Source organism: Hippoglossus hippoglossus, chromosome 4, assembly GCF_009819705.1.
Source record: "Hippoglossus hippoglossus isolate fHipHip1 chromosome 4, fHipHip1.pri, whole genome shotgun sequence".
Lineage (NCBI taxonomy): Eukaryota > Metazoa > Chordata > Actinopteri > Pleuronectiformes > Pleuronectidae > Hippoglossus > Hippoglossus hippoglossus.
The window spans coordinates 11,408,938-11,425,938 of record NC_047154.1 but is presented as its reverse complement, the minus strand read 5'-3'; the positions used below and the strand labels follow the sequence as shown (position 1 = coordinate 11,425,938).

At 43.3% G+C, this 17,001-nt stretch overlaps 1 protein-coding gene across 1 annotated transcript in view; it reads right to left on the bottom strand.

Annotated features, from left to right (window-relative positions):
* sema6bb (sema domain, transmembrane domain (TM), and cytoplasmic domain, (semaphorin) 6Bb) overlaps nt 1-17,001 on the bottom strand; it is a 132,725-nt gene that overhangs the window by 34,430 nt on the left and 81,294 nt on the right. The window contains exons 7-13 of the mRNA XM_034582850.1: nt 15,623-15,713; nt 14,790-14,909; nt 13,131-13,219; nt 12,063-12,280; nt 3,926-4,057; nt 3,311-3,460; nt 1,999-2,178 (exon numbers count right to left, since the gene is read on the bottom strand). Coding sequence (XP_034438741.1) covers nt 1,999-2,178; nt 3,311-3,460; nt 3,926-4,057; nt 12,063-12,280; nt 13,131-13,219; nt 14,790-14,909; nt 15,623-15,713 — 980 coding nt within the window. The remainder of the gene's footprint in view (nt 1-1,998; nt 2,179-3,310; nt 3,461-3,925; nt 4,058-12,062; nt 12,281-13,130; nt 13,220-14,789; nt 14,910-15,622; nt 15,714-17,001) is intronic.

The following is a 17,001-nucleotide window of genomic DNA, read 5'->3' as shown; positions in this document are numbered from 1 at the left end:
AAATGCCACATGTGAGTGAATCGCGGGCTGACCGTGTGAACAGCCAGGCGGCTGCGTGCTTGGGAACGGCGCTGCGCTGCCTCGCAGCCTCGCTGCGTCCGGTGTAAACCCGGTGTAACGAGTGTGGGGGGACGGGGGGGGGATGAGGTGGGGGGTGGGCCAAGGCCATGTAGGGAGACTTCCAGTGCCTTGTTACGACACAAAACCCAGGAAGCTCAATCGAGTCACTCAAGCATGACGTTTCTGACTTAGAGGAACCATAACAAAACGCGCAAGTGTTTTTTTCCCAGAGTTTTGGGGTTGGTAGACATGCCAGATACCCACATTAACCTGTATAAGCACTAACAAAGTGGAATTTGCATGCTATGTCCCCTTTAAGCAGCCAGTTAACATAGCTGAGTACAAGGGTGAGAAATGGAGGGAAACCGCAACCTGACTATGTCTTAAGATAACCAAACCCAACCTATAAGCACCGTTAAAGCTGACCAATTAAGGACTGCTGCACACTAGTGGATTTCTTGACCGATGGGAGACCACAGGCATAATGAGAACACACACACTGGACGATTTGGCCAGAACCAGAACACACACTCTTCGTTTGTAGGAAAGGATTTCACAGTGGTGATTCCAGAAACTTGAAATCTCACAGAAACTCGCGATATCTTCTTCTTCTTCTTCTTCTTCTTCTTCTTCAGATTCTTTATGACGGTTGGCAAACAACTTTGAGGTGCATTACTGCCACCTTCTGAACTAGAGTGTGGAACACTTGCGTGATGAAACATGACTTCAGAAGAAAAACAAACAGAGAGGAGGACTGTCATTGTATGTTCTGTATTGCAGCGGGAAAAAAATGTGTGTATGCTACTTTGGATGTAGGCTTAGAAGGCGTATACATTTTGCATCGAGCTGGAGGTGAGTTGGAAATTTATTGTTGTTTTTAGTCACAGCTGTACGAGTACGTAACATCTGGTTGGTGACACTTCCCAGTCAGCTTGCTCTCTCTCTCTCTCTCACTGTTGCAGGTTTCTATCAGAGCCGATTATTTTCTGAGATTTGAGATCGGGGAGATTCTGACTCAATTGGTAGCATTAAGATTATTTTGTAAACCCCCAGCACCGAGTTACCTCCATTCAGGAACGGCCCCGTGATTGTCGGAAGGGGAAAATCAGGTCTAAAATACAATGGGACAATTTGACAATTTGGTTGAAAAACCGACGAAACAAACAAATTATAAGATGTTGGTGAGGAGCTGGTAGGTGATTTAGTTGGATTGAGCCAGGCTAACTGTTTCCCACTGTTTCTAGTTCTAAGCTAATCTAACTGGCTGCCACTGATTGTTTCATATTTAGACAGAACATAGATGCATATAAAGCTGACTGACATAGAAGCTCTACAAAAGCTCTACCATATCATCTTGATCGCCCTCTGGGGGCTGGCTGCAGTATACCCCACTCCATCCTTGTTAGTGAATAGGACATGGACCAAACTAAAAACTCAAAGACGTCACATAAAATGTTCTCAACGATGGTTTCTGTCATTTTTATAGTTCTTGTTATACTGATTTATGTCCAACTGCTCGGGTTTCATATACGAAAGTTGGTTGCAATTTGTTATCTGATGCTACAAAAACAGGGTGAAGCGTCGTGATTGACAGCTTTGACTGACACCACGATCACTACTGCTCAGATTCTTGCTCCAAATGACGATATTTTAGCTTTAGTAAAATAGTAGGAAGGGGAGAAGTGTCATCCATCTTTATGAACACTTTATAGGTCACTATCTATCTAGCAGCTTGGGAGGAGCTAGTATGTGATTTAGTTAACTTAGGATTCAGCCTGGTTGATTCACCTTTTTTATTTCTAAGCTAAGCAAACCGGCTGCTGCCTGTCAGTTCATATTTAATGAACAGCCTATAAATGGACATCAGTCTTCTTATTCAACTCTCAGTAAGAAAGCATTTCCCAAAATGTTGAGTCTGAATTGGCTTTAACATCTTACTTATCAGGGTTGAATCCCTCCAGCTCCTCCAGGAAGATGTTGCTGTTGGTGATGGTGTTGTCCTGGTTGGGCATGATGAGGAACTTGAGGATGGACCCTCTGCTCGACCCGAGGAACATGACGGTTCTGTTTCTGTGCGGCCCTGCTTCTACATCCAACACAATCTTATTCAGCTGGTACCTGCGCAGAGAGGGCAGATTGTCACATTAACACCACCACACTATTGTGCGGCTCATTTGGGACTTTTATTCCCCGAAAGCTAAAAACATAGTGAGGAACTTTCTGGAGGCGAGTTTATGATTTAAGCGCATTACAGCTGATTGGCTGGGTATAAAATACACTGCCTCGGGTGAATTTAAATCATGATATGCTCATTTCTCATGAGTCACTACAAAATGAAACGAATTCCTCAGAGAAAAGCTGCTCATCAAATCTGCATAATAAACTAATTATGGCAGAAATTCAATCATTAATAATATCAGTCAAGTCAATGGACTCGTCCTGGAACAATAGCAGAGTGTTGCTGAGCTACACACGCTCCTGTGTATGTGAGTCAATGGAACAAGAATTGAAACCATGTTGTGCCGGATGATTAATATTCCATATACATCCATTCCCCATAATCCCCAGGGATGCATGCATTGATGTGAGACTACAGCTGGTTGACTGCTACCACATGCTGCAACAGAACCAGGATAACTTCCAGCAGGATTAGTCTTAACTTCAGCAGCATGAACAGACAGATCACGTGTGTGTTTGAGTACATAGGAAATCTCTGTGTTTGCAACCAAGTCTCCTACACCTCAAAACATCATACAGGAATATTAGGAATATATCAATTTATCAGTTCAATAAAAGTTTCCTTGAAAATAAATACAATTTTAGTGACGCTACAATTCTTTCAAAATGTGTTTGCTGCACTAACTTATGTCTAATCGTTTCAACCCTGTCTGTTAGTTTGTTGATTGGTTTGTTTGTTTCTAAGCTAGTTTATACAAAATCTACTAAAATGATTTCCATGAAACTGGGAAGAACCCACCAAGTTTTGTTGCAGGGGGTTGATCAAATAGTTAAATTTTTTCAGTTTCTTAACATTAAAAGATTAAGACACTGCAATATATTTTGTGTTTTTTGACATTTTCACAATTTTCCCTGGGAATAATTCATGGATCTTGATGGAATAAAAATCCAGATGATGGTGACTGTTGGTGGAGGTATCCATTCTACTCAGTGCCATTCTGATCAGTGTATCAACTCAAAATCTATGGGGGACACAGATAGTGTTGGAGTGTTTGGCTGGGTTCAGTCTCACCTGACCATAGTCCTGACTATCCAGGGTCTTTGCCCGAGTGATGGCACAGCTTCATCCATCAGCGGGTGGGTCTTGACGAAGTTGAGCATGTCATCTGGGAAAGAGTTGGACGAATTGAATCTGGATCCTTGAACGGCACAGCCACCGGGTCTGGGAACAGGACGTTTTCAAACAAGTTTAGCAGATGGTACACAGGCAAAGTGGCGTTCCCATTTCTGACTACTTTGGGCCTTAGTGAAGATATATTTATATAACCAAGCAGTCTAGACTGTCACGGCCACACTCACAGTCAGACAGATCTCCTTTTTCAACATTAGAGAGATGTGACTAAGCCACAAGCTCATATCTGAAGAATTTGGACGGTGATGGATGAGTGTGCTGTATCCTTGTGAAAAATAACTTTCCCACATGACTTTCAGTTTGGTAAACAAAGTTTCTACAGAATGTATAACTATATACAATATCTTCCTGCGTTCCTCATATGAAATCTAAACCCTAGACATGAACTGCGCCGGCAGATTTGTGGCTTAAATAACTCAAAATAATGTTTTCCTCCCACATTTGTCCCGTAACAACCTGAACACAGGTGCATGAATTGATTACAGCCATCTGCACCTTGGCTTCGGGATGACTTCATCTGGAACAGGCGTCCAAATAGACTCGGGTGATTTCTGCTCCTTGAACCTCCCATCGAACACCGACGCCAGCTGCTCCATGTCAAAGGCACACACCGCCGAACCCGGGATACTGGAGAGACAGAGGTGGATGGAGAGAGAGAGAGAGAGAGACTGTTGATTGATAAAACACTTAGACGAAATGAGTCAGTCCTGTGTCAAGTGGCTTTGCTTTCACATGGGAGTACAGGAAAAAGACGTGCTGGAAAAAGACAAGATAAGGTGGAGAATCACCTTCTTAAAAATAAACTAAGGAAAGAGGTTAAAATATAGAAAGTCACTTGTGAGTTTGAGAAAGAGACAGACACCCAGTGAAGATGACAAATTGGATTTTGGCTGCTTATATTTTTGACATTCAATGGTTGAAAACAAAGGAATTTGTTATAAAGACGGACAGAACGACAGACAAAGATAGATGCTGTCTACTCAGTGGGGGAAGGATGGATATGCAGCAGATGCAATAGTTAGATTAGACCCACAAAAAAGATCTTGGCTGCAGTTTCTGGACGATAAATCCAAATAGGAAATGAGTCACTGAATGTTCTGCCTCTCACAAGGAGGGGGGGAGATCTTTGTAAGGGAAATGAACCCGAGGACATGTTCCAGTAAAAGGCCCGGTGCACCTCGGAGGCTGTTCAACTACTCGTGACCCCCACAATGGGGAACAGAACATCTGCTCCAGCAAGTGTCCACAGCCCACACGCATCCTCAAAAACAAAATACACACTGTCACAACCAACAATTTAGCCCCTTTTCCGACATATACTCAAATATATACAAAAATTGGGTCTGGACATTTCTCAGACTTTGTCTTTCACATATGAAGAACACAGCAGGAGATTGTCCGGTTCAGACACGTTGACAACAACACGAAAATGTTCGGAACATTCAGGTGAGGGGTGGCACCTGGGTAGAGCATGGAGGAGGCAGGACATCATGTATTGACACACGCCCACTCGCTCACTGTGAATTTTACGTTCAATTTCCTGCTGTGTTCTCACTTGGGCTCACTCGGATGTTTTACTATGGGGCAGGAAGAAAAAGTCCCAGAAGCAGAATTAAAGCAGCTTTCTATCTATTTTTTGCACAAATTAGCAGGTTTATGCAGGTTTTTTAAAACACGGGTAAACCCACTTCGATCGACAAATTAGTGGGTTCACGCAAGTGTCATGTTGTCAGGTGCCAGAGCCGCTAAAAGCCCATGTCTACTGAGTCATTTTACCCAGGAGTGAATGTCGATTGTGTCCGCTCCCATTGCAGACAAAAGCCAGATGTTAGTGGGTGTTAGTGGGTTTTTTGACCAGTGGAAATGGGGCTTTAGAGACACATTTACACAAAGTTAGACTCTTCTTCTCTCTTCCCTCATCCTAATGTTTTATTTTAGTGTTGTGGCTGCAGAGACAAAGCACAGACTGAAATAAACAGAGCAGTGTCAGGATGAGATAAGGAATGAGTAAAAAAAACATCATCCCTTGCTTCCTGCTCCAAGACTCAACTCTCTGCTCTGCAAGTGTTCTCATCAATGACTAATGGTGTATGTGGTGTGAGAGCCGGAGACTAAGTGCTAATACCCCCGCTGTACATATGCATTGAAAACACCTGAGAGGCTGAGTCACCTGCCTCCTGCTGCTGCATGAAGCCCTCTGTTTCTTTGTATTTCATCAAAATGTCCAACTGGTGATTTGAGGGTCTGTGCCCCCGTCATTATGAACCAAGCTGAGCGGTGTTTCTCTTGACCGCCCTTTCGAAAAGCCTTTGTTTGTTTGGGAAGGCATCGCCTGAGGCATCGCGGCTGCAGTGGGGCGCCGTTCTCCTGATGTGCCATTTGATCAGATCACGCCGCCTCCCTCAGTACTTATCATTCATAGGCAGGGATGTGACTCAAACCCTGGCCAGGGCGGCGGAGCTGAAGGCGGATCACTCAACGTCAACAGCATCTCTCTCAAGACGGCGGGCACCAGATGTTGGGTGTGACACGTCTGCCAGCTCTGTGTTGATGCCAGCTTGGCTTCCTTTCACTGCCTCTTCCCACCCCCCCGACTCTCCTGTTCTCTGTTGCTTCAGGTCACTGGGTTTGCCCCCATGTAGCGCTGTGTGTCCGACAGAAGTGAGCCAAAAGGCCTCAGGCTGTTTCTCCTCTTCTTTAAATTATTCTAACTCTCCCTCTGTAGTATTCTCTCAAGCGATTATGTCAACATGCAATTTCTTGTACACAAATCTCATTTTCAATCATCCTCTCAGTCTCCCTCCACATGAGACCACTTTCTTTTGTTTACTTTCACATTTTTCTTGTTCCTCTCTCTGTCCGTCGGAATTTGTCCTTCCTTCACTCTTTCTCCTTGACTGAGGCTGAGTGACAGGCGAGATACGTGCGCTGTCCGTTTGAGAGAGTGTGGAGTTTAAACTACATCCTCAACATTTAACAAGCTCACTGACGGCTGGGATTAACACAGGCCTCACGGACACACGATGCCTCCCAGGGGTAGACGAGGAAGAGGAGAAGGTAGAAGTCTGAGGAGTATCGACTCAAGCCTTTAACTAGAGACTTGAAATTAACTATATATCACAGTCATTGTAAATAAAGTATAAAATTTGAGAGGTTTGAATCAAATGCACGAGGACTATATATTTTCTTTTATAAATTGTATTAAGTCAAATGTTAAATTTGTTTATCTGTATTATACATTCTTGGATTGGACCATTTCAAATACTTCTTTTATAAATTCTCTTTTACTTTTCATAATCTGAAATGTTTTATTCTCAAGGATTCTGTGTTTGTCGACCAGATTGACTGACTTGATGGAAGAAGTGTTGCAGTTGGCATTAAATTAATGACCCAAAATGTGTTTGGTTTGTTCTGCAGATAAATGCTCCACTGGCATTTTATAGACAGGGTTTGACATTTTGGAAAATACACTTAATTTCTTTTTTGGCAGAGTTGAATGAGAAGATTGATCCCGCTCTCATATCTGTGAGGTAAATATGATGCTTTGCCTCAAAAACGAAAACAAAGGGAAAACTTTTGTCTCTTTCCAAATGTGAAGAAATCTGCCTATACTTGCACCTCAACAGCTGACTAATCAACACGCTTTATTCTTGTTAAGGTAGAAAATGTGAGGTGTAAAAATAACACATTGTAGTTTCACAGGTAGTTATATATGCCAGACTCTTTCTTGGGCAGGAGCAGCAGCTTAGCTGCAGTGATATCGATAAAAAACAACTTCCCAAAATATCAAACTATATGTTTAATGTAAAGCACTGGGGGAATCAGAGGGGTCAATATTCTTACAATAAAGCTATAGTGAAGTTCAGTCAGTAATATTGTCTTCTTGCACATTCCTCCAAGAACTCGCTATCTCGACGCTCTATCAGCTCATTCTCTCTTTTCATCCAATCACAACCTCACACGCTTGCCTTGAGCCAATCAGCTGTAGGTTGTCAAAGATGAAAAATGTTCTCTCTCCCTGCTGACATTCAGCTGATCAGTTCTGGGCCCCTGCACCACCTCAACTCTGGATACCAGGTAATCTCCCTTTAAACGTCCAATCATAAGCCTTCTTGAGACGTCCCATCTTCATGCTCCATTCCTCATCACCGGCACAAGTGGCCAGACTGTGGCGAGAAACTGTCCTTCATAACCAAAGCACCCAAATCATTGTGTTCCACTTCTTACTGGGGTTGAAGAACCAGTGTCTTTTCTTCTGTTCACAATAAATTTTATTGAACTCCTGTAGGTACGGTTAATGATAGAAGTCGAACAGTACAGAGCTTTATAGTTGACCGATGTACAGCCCAATAATAAAAACATCCCAGAGTTGTTGACTTGTTTTACAGTTTTTACAAAATTTGTTTTAGCTGTGATGAAAACAGTATTAAAAAAACGTTCATGTATAATTAGGCCTCGGATTCCAGACCCTCTGAACTTCTACACTTTATTTTTAATATTATTCCATCGTGTTATTGCTTTCATCTGTTCTCCAAAAAACTCCAGCCTGATCTGTTTTTTTAATCCAAGTAACCCAGTTTTTCATGCTTTCTCTTGAACTTTTACCCATGGGTTTTCTCTTTTCTCCATAATTTGACTATCCTAGACCATGTGAACTAACTAAAACTTCTGTAACAACTCTGTATGACATGGCTGTACTATCAACTACAGGTGGTTTTCCTTTCCAGTACCCATTTCTATGTCGCGCAGGTAGCTACCCTTCCATGTATCCCATTGACTTCTCTACTTGTGGGCCCAGGGGGGATAGCTTGCACATCTGTGAATCTTCCCCCTGTGCTGCACTCCTCCTGGCACAGTAACCTGTTCCCCTCCTGCTCCTTGTCCTCCTAATTCCCCCCTCCTCTGCCTTGTTTTCCCAGAGGGACATTCTGCTGTCTGACCCTGTCACATGAGATTCTTTACGAGCAAAAACAAACATGGCCTCCCCGCTCTCAGCAGGCACTAGATTTACTTTGCTTCGCATGGGATGTTTTCCTTGCATTCCTGCACAACTCCATTAAGCCTAATGAGCCCACTTCAGCCAATTGCAGCAGCCATAGATGTTTTCAGCTGCGATAACAATACCTGAATGAGGGGAATTGTTTGTTTTTAATACCAGCAGGATGATGGGAAGATTTCCATTTGACATCCTGCTGCTCTTCTTTCAAAATGTAACAACTTATTTGAATTGCAATAGAGGAAAATGTTTTTTCCATCATACTGTTCCTCTCTGTGACTCCTTGACCTCTTGAGCATCAGGAGTGTGAGTGCAGAAGGTGCTCAGTGAGAAATCCAAGCTCTTCTTTAATTCCTCTTCGAGAGGAAGGGCCTGGGGCTTTGGAGGTGGATGCACAAAGGAATTGGCAACCGCGGGGGGGTTCGTACACTGGAAACGAACCCCAGATGCAATTCCAGAACAGTTCAGGAGCTGGTATGTGGCGGTAAACTTATCCCCGAAGCATGTGGGCGCAGGGGGAGATGAGTAACTGCAGAGAGCCGTACCCCACAGACAGAGATCATCAGTAAAACCTTGACTCGGTCCTGTCATTCTCATACCACGGCCCCACAGTTGCTGCATGGGGCCAAATGGTAGGAAAGAATATAGCTATTCCTCCACTCGCAGGTCCTGTTTCACGCTGTTTTCATTGCACGCTGCCAGCCAAAGCAATTTGTCTGGCGAGCACTTAGCTGGTGTGGCACAGGGGGCCACATGGGACCAGTGGGAGCTCTGCAGCTCACCTCACACATTCTCTCTTTCTCTTTGTGCTCATTTTGCTTCATCACACGTCTCCTTATCCATCCATCTAAACCTCCCTCGCTTTCTGTTTTACCTGGGAGTCATTTAAAAAAAGACCCAGTAGCAGCAGGTGTGTGTGCGTGTGTGTTTTTTCAGCTGGTTCTCTTTTGTGGCAAATGCTGTTATCTGGGAACCATTGTAAGTGTGTTTGTGCAAATGTGTGTTTGTGTATGAAAGCGGGAGTGTGTGTGTCTGTATATGTGTGTGTGTGTGAGGCACCCGTCTGTCTCTGCAGGCAGTGGCCCCCTCTCGCAGCATAGCCTTTTCCAAACACACGGATAAGATGCAGCTGATGAAACACTTTTAGATCTCAGGGATGCACGTGTTGTCCATTATTGACTTCCTTGTCCTTGAGTTTCTCGTCTGTCTCTCCGCCTCCTGTCTGCCGTCTCCGTCACTCTCCTCCGTCTCTTCCATCCTTTCACATTAACTTGCTCACTGTCTCACTCTTTCCTTCTCCTACTTCTCTGCTGTCTCTTACAGGGCCGCCGTAAGCCCCAGTGCTTTGAGACACTGTCCTGCAACTGGTACAAAGCTTTTATTCTAATCCTGGAAACAAAGGGATGGCATTGTAGTGGAACAAATGACAGGTGGTAGTTATTGTTGGCTGCAATTAAGTGAAAGACTGCATCGATTCTCCACCATATTGAGTCCAATAGCAGGCAGTTGTAGTAGTCTGCTATAATGTGCTTGCTCTACCAGACGGACTAAGTAGTAACAGGGCCATTAAGGTGGTGTAAGATGAGTGGGCCATCACAGAGAAGTATAGTGAGTTCTTTTCTATGATTTGAGCCACTTAGACTTCAATATAGCGCTACTTTATTTTAAAGCACACAGTATCGATTTCTGTTTGTGCAGCTTGGAAGACACATGGACGATGTTCCTTCAAATCCACAAACTGGAATGGGCCTCTTAATAAAAACTATAGTCAGTATACAAATTGCATGTTTCTATAAATTAATAACGACATTTTCTGCGTCGGCATCTTCAAACAAAGCACGTTGAGCAGATTACTGCATCAAGATAGAGACACGGGAATAAAAAAAATCTGGTTTATTTGGTCCTGATAAAAGAGGAACTATCCCACATTGAATTTACTTGTGAAATTTAGTGCGAGTTTAAGTTGAGTTCACACTACACGACTTGCTGTCTTGTGATTGGGAGTCTTACTCAGAAAATGACAGACTGGAGAGGAGATGAGTTCAGTGGACATCACAGTTGTAAAGAATAGAGAGCGGCTCCGGGTGCATTTTCCTGCTTGAAACCACAGATCCCAACCCGAATCCAACGGGTTTTCTATTTTTTCTTGCTGAATCTGACCCGAGCTGAATTTGTGTTACCCCGTTTGTGTTACAAATGGTTATTGCTGGATTTCCCAGATTAGGTAAAAAAATCAGGGAGCCCCTCACCACTACTTCACCAAATTCACCTCGTCCTGTGCTCTGTCAGCGACATGTCTGCGACTAGTGGGCGAGCCTCTCAAATTGTGTCTTTAAAGAGTTCACACATAAAGATTGGCGGAAGCTGATTGACTGCAGATCAGGGGATTTTATCTGCGACTTGCAAACTCGCTGGCGACCGGAAAATCGGGCTGAAAATTGTGTGAACCAGGCTTTGGAGCTAAAATCGATCTATCTATTTAATATATCTATAGAATTAGTACTGTATAGCTCATATAAATAAACATGTTTTCATTCCTTTCTTCACTCTGTTGTTCAAATTTCTCTCTGGTCTGTCAGTAGTGTCGTGTTCCACAAATAACCTCATTCTCCAATAATCCCCCATTTACCAGGCAGCATCTCTCCCCTCGCCCCTCCTTCCCTCTCACCTTTTTTCAATTTAATCTTGTCTCTCAGAAAATCACCCCTTTGTCCTCAATGAAAGCGTCCCATGTGTCTTCAATTACTCTGCACCCCACAATCTTGACCTCTGCACCTCCTCACAGCCTCTTTCTTTTCTCTGGAGCTTCGCCTGTCCCGCAGGCCTTGCTCTTTCCGACTTCAGCTGTGAGGGAACAAACTATGGTGGTCCACAAAATTTTCAAGGTGAGCCGTGAGTGCAGCTTCGCCACGGGTGTCCATCCCAGTCTCCATTGGAAGTATGTCAAGATGTCTCTCTACGTCTGAGTATTTCCTCAAAAAAAGCTCTGAGTGTTATTCCCATTTTCTCTGTGAAGCACGCACATATATACAAACAGATAATGCGTCTTATTTGAAGACCAAAAGGTTGGGTATTGATTATCAGGATCTGCTCTTGCTTGGGGGTTATGTGCAAAGATTGTGGAGTAGTAATAAGTAGCAGCTGTAATCATAGAATTATATTTCGATTTAAATAAAAATAAATCCTCATATTGTGTCAGCTTGAACGCCTGAACGGCAAGTTTGCGCAAATACAAACAATTATACTGCAGCTACAATGGGTGAACACTTCAAATCCCAGACTGTATATAAAGATTGATTAAAATAGCTCCCCAAAAGTGAAGCCAAAGCACCTTGATCACCCCCTGGGGGCTGACTGTAGTATAGGTAATAAATCCTGCCTCCTCCATGATAGGTGATGAGACATGGACCAACAAAATGTCAAAATACACATCAAATAAATTATTCTTAAAGATGTTTGCATGTTATGATGTAGGTTTCAGGTTTTCCCCCCCAGTAAGTTTGGTTTAATTAGGTATTTGATGCTATAAAAACAGCGTAAAACATAATGATTGACAGCGTGTATCGGCGGAATCTCGCTACTGTGGCTTCATCACGCGATCACTATGTTACTACTCTCTTTATGGTTGTGTTGTACCTGTTAGATGGTGTGGAGAACACGCCCAGGATGATGTCCCTGCCGTGCATCCTGATGACGGGACTGGTGGATTGGAGCAGGTTAAAGTAGAAGTGGGAATCACCGGGGACGGAGCAGTTCAGACGAGCCTTTATGAACGACGTCCACTGCTTCTCCAGAACGCGCTGAGACCCGCCCTGGTCCCGTTTGCACACCCGGGCCACACGCGACACCATCACCTGAGATAAAAAGTAGGCACAGAAATGAGTGTGAAGAATATACATCGCATTTGCAATACATTGATAAGCATCGCCTTGCTGCAGATCACATACAATGTCAGTAATGAGGTGTGAAGGTTCAAAAGTCTTTCATGAACTTCAGCTTTCATCTTCAAAAAGGTACATTTAAAAGTCAATTTTCAGATGCATGGTATCCCAGAAGAGTCATTTGCATGCTATTTGTGTTACGGCAACCCTGTTTTGACGGATCGTTGTTTTATTATGGTAAATGTTTTATCAATTATTCATGAAAATGTCAGTGCATCTCAAAATCGTTTCTTTGAACACAATCATCCACCCAATGGTGATGCATTTTCGGTGTCCATTTACTCTGCTTTCTGCAAAGCCGTGGACCTTCCGCGAGCACTTCTCCCTCCATTAATGTTAAATGATAATTTACAATAACGATGGGTTTGCTGATGCTGCGGATATTTTTTTTCCCCATTAATATGTATACCCAGCTCTGGCACAGGAAGGAAATAAACAGGGTCGCTGTTAAAAAAAAAAAGGCTTTTCTGAGGTTAATACAGACAAAGAGTTGTTTGCTCAGACCGTGGTTTGTTGGATTAGATATGCAGACAAACAAATACAAGGATGAAAGGTCAGTGTAGCTGTGGGAGGAGTTGATATTCACATTCAAATGATTGCAGCAGAGAGATATTCGACCGGGATCTTCTTTAATGGTGATGCATCCTAACCACACGTTTGCATGTGCCTCTGCAGTGCTTTCAAAAGATGGTTTGAAAGGACCAGTGGCTCCTTTTGTGTGAATACAGAAAGTTCACAGGAAGAAAGTGGATGACTTCCATACCTTTTCCAGGTAATTGAACTCCATGGCTATCTCTCTGAAGAAGAAGTAGATGTGAGGTCCCCACTCCACAGCATTGACAAAATATGGCTCTGTAGTGTGAGAGAGAGAAATAGTTTGAGAGAGGGGAGTAGGTAGTAAAAGTTTGATATAACGTAGATGGATGGTGAGAATATAGCATTTAGCAAACAGTGCCTCCATGTGCAGGCACATCATTCACTCCAATGACACTAAGGCGACATGAGGGCAGAGAGGATGTGGCAGAGGCCATGCTTAATTTCATTACATGCTGAAAGGGGATTTCACACCAAACAATAAGCGCATTATGACTCCCTGATGTTTCTGAAAAGAGTTTCACGCTATGCATTTTGGTGCTGATACACCCGGGACCAGCTGCAACCTGTACGTCTATTATTGCGTATTTGTGACCGTCCAATTTTCATCATCAGGTCAGACTGCAGACTGACCCTGATGTGGATGGTCCAGACTGAAGACTTTATATAAAGATGGACAACGAGTCTCCATTTCCTCACTCTATCCAGAAATGTCAATCATGATGTTTCATCCTCTTTTAAAAACAAACCCTTGAACATACATCAGTGTGATAAGAGCTACCTTTAGTGACAGGCACCATCTTTACGAAAAAACTATTTTGACATGTACTTTGCCATTTTAGTTTGGTCAATGTCTCATCAAGTAATCTCTATAAACAGATTCTGAATGTGAATATGCAGAATCTGTCGGTAAGGGACAAGATTTGGGGGCCAGATGCCTCCATTTCTACTTGGAGGCATCCAAGTGAGTGGCTTTGTTTGTTTGTAGTTAAACAATCTGTGTGGAGAGAAGCACATGCATGACCAAAATGCATCTGCTCTTTAATTTCTCTTCATCACCTGCACATAGCTGTAAATAGAGATTGGCCAAAATGTTGCCTGGACCTAAAACACCTACAAAAGAGTATCAGTGTTTGTGTTTTGTGTGGAGAAAGGTTCAACTCTTGTGATCCTAGAAACTAGTCAAACTGTAATCAGTCTTTGGTACGGTGAACGAAAGACAGTCTTGGCCTGGATATCCACTGTGGAGGCAGCAGGATTTATGCTGCAGCCAGCCAGCAGGTGACAATCCAAAAGCTTTGGCCTCAGTTTTGGTAAGCGGTCAGGTCGTGCATCTTTATATACAGTCTACGGTCCACATTCTGTCAAGGAGCAGAAGGTTTGACAGCTTCATGTCCAGTGACCTGAACACGGAGTTGTCAGCCTGCTGACTCAGCCCTCTGCTACTGACACATATCGATCCTGTTTTCTACTAAGTGTTGTGGACGCACACTCAACCCATCAGACTCTTACGAACAACAACAACAGGCACGATGCTGACGGGGAGACGTACTTAAAAACAACAGTAATGCACAAACACTTGTTAAAACACACTTTGACAACAACGAAAGCACACACACATATAGATTCCTGCACTTTTACCTTAGTGAGGACACCCATTGGCATAATGCATTCCCTTGCCCCTGACCCCTGACCTTAACCTGCAAGCAGCCCTTTGAAATAGTGAAGACCAGCCAAAGTGTCCTCACCCTGTAAGAGCTTTACCCAAAATGGTCCTCGGAAACATACAAGTACAAGTACACACACACACATGCACATATACAGGTACCTCTGAACCACTTGGAGTCATGCTTGACGGTGCGCAGAGCTGGACTGTCCCCAAGGCTACGATAGATCACTGCATCAATGGCCAGGAAGTCAGTCACTGTAGCTGTAAACAGATTCCTCTCTGACACACACAAAATACAAGCAACCACGCACACACGCACACAAACACACACACTAATGAGCTGGACAGCCTGCCAATGCAACAGCGTAACCACAAACAATAAAAGTGGAGTAATTGTTACTGTTTTGTCAGAGACCTGCATCATAAACATGACATGAGAGACCAGTCAACAATGCAATTGTAGCAACATAATTACGACTCTGCAGCTCTCCCACACACACGAGAGAAAAAAACTCCAGCCTGTTAATATGAGATAATGTGCTGGTGGCAGAACAGTAATGGCTCTCTACAGTTTCAGTAACATGACTGTTGGTCTGATTATAGTGCAGTGTTTGGATCTGATGAAGAATCACAATTGTGCAGTTTGTATGTATTGTTTTCAAGCATCAGAATGTCTTTCACGGAGGAACAATGATGTTTATCAATAATATTGATGTCATTGCTGCGACCATTAAAACTGAACGTGTGTTACCATTATCGTATTGCTACCAGCAAAATGAGCATCATCTTCATTCAAACATTCTATCTCTTCTTATGTTGTTTATTGATGTTTCAACTTCCTTCCAGAGAAACTCAAAATGTTGGTCTGTCAGTTGAGAATGTGGTCTGAGGCACTTTTCACACCTGTTATTTTGGTTTAAACTAAACTGAAAAGTCTAAAGGTCCAGAACAAACCACATGGTGGGAAAGCGCCCTAAAACAAGAGGACTTACCTGCAAACAGAGCTACGCTGGCATGTTTGGGGTCGTAAGGGCATCTCGCCATCCCACTGACTGTGTCTCCAACCATCTCCAGAGTGTCTCCCTGTAAGCGCGCACAAACAGAAATGCACACACACACGCACACATCAATCAACAGACTCCAAACATTGTGGCTACGTGAAAGCGCGTGAAAACAAGGCACCAGAGAACGGCAATTAGGGAGTGTTACCGTAAGTGCAAACTAATGATTCACTGGTGGCAATTAGGCACAGCAGCAACAACAAGAGCCGCGTTCTCATACATAAATAACACAGATAAACACACACAGACACACCGGGGTCCAGCCATACAACCACATGAAGTCGCAGTGACGATTCAAACAAGTTTTCGGCTCTCACACACAAACACACACATACGGATAGGGACATTGCTGCATCTCTCTCTTCAAAAACACATTCACAACACATTAACTTAAAAATAAAAAAAACCTCAAGCAAACTATCCCTGCAGCACAGTGTAATTCTCATCCGAGGCTGAGAATGAAATAATTTAAATGTGTCATTTCATTAAAACCCTGGCTATAAATAAAATAGTCGCTAGCATCACTAACTAGTCCCTGGAGAAAAAGGCGTACAGCCTATCAGGCAGAAGACAGGTGTGTTGTACGCTGATGTAGAACGTCATTAGTGGCTGACAGATAATAGGCCAGGTAGAGCTACGTGTTTCACTGTTGCACGGTTGTTTGAAATGTGAGAGACTGAAAATAACACTTATCTGAAAAAAAGCCTTTGATAGTGAAAGAAATTATTTTTCTCCTTCTCAACTGCCTTCTTCATCCCTTATTTAATATTCCTGCTAGAGGATGTGAAATCAACCGAGGCCACGATTAATATTTATGTGTAGTTTTTCCTCCACGAGTTTGAGATTGTTACCGTAACTGAGCGAGACAGGGATTGGTCGGGAGGTGAATGGTGTAGGAATCAGGTGCTGAATGGATGCACACATTTGGAGTCTGATAGATGTATATGAGGAGGAATTATTCGGGGTACACTCTAGTTTGCTTGAATCAGTTCAGTCAACAGCTTGAACCCCGGTGTCTCTTTAACACCTGCCTTCTACAGCGGAGTGGCTTTTCTTTCTTAACCACCAGCAAATGAGAACAAAGCAGGCAAACAAGTCACGTCTGCACAGCCCTTAATCACAGAATACGCTCCTCTTCCTCTTCTCTCCCTCTTTTGTGTTTGTCTTGGTTATCCGCCTTCTCCGACTTGATGATAGCAAGCTCGGCAGACCACAAAGTTTAACCACCGGGAAACAACAACTGTTGTATCTCAGGAAAGCGAGGCAGTGTAGCTGCCAGACAACTCGGATAAATGGCTCCTGAAGAGAAA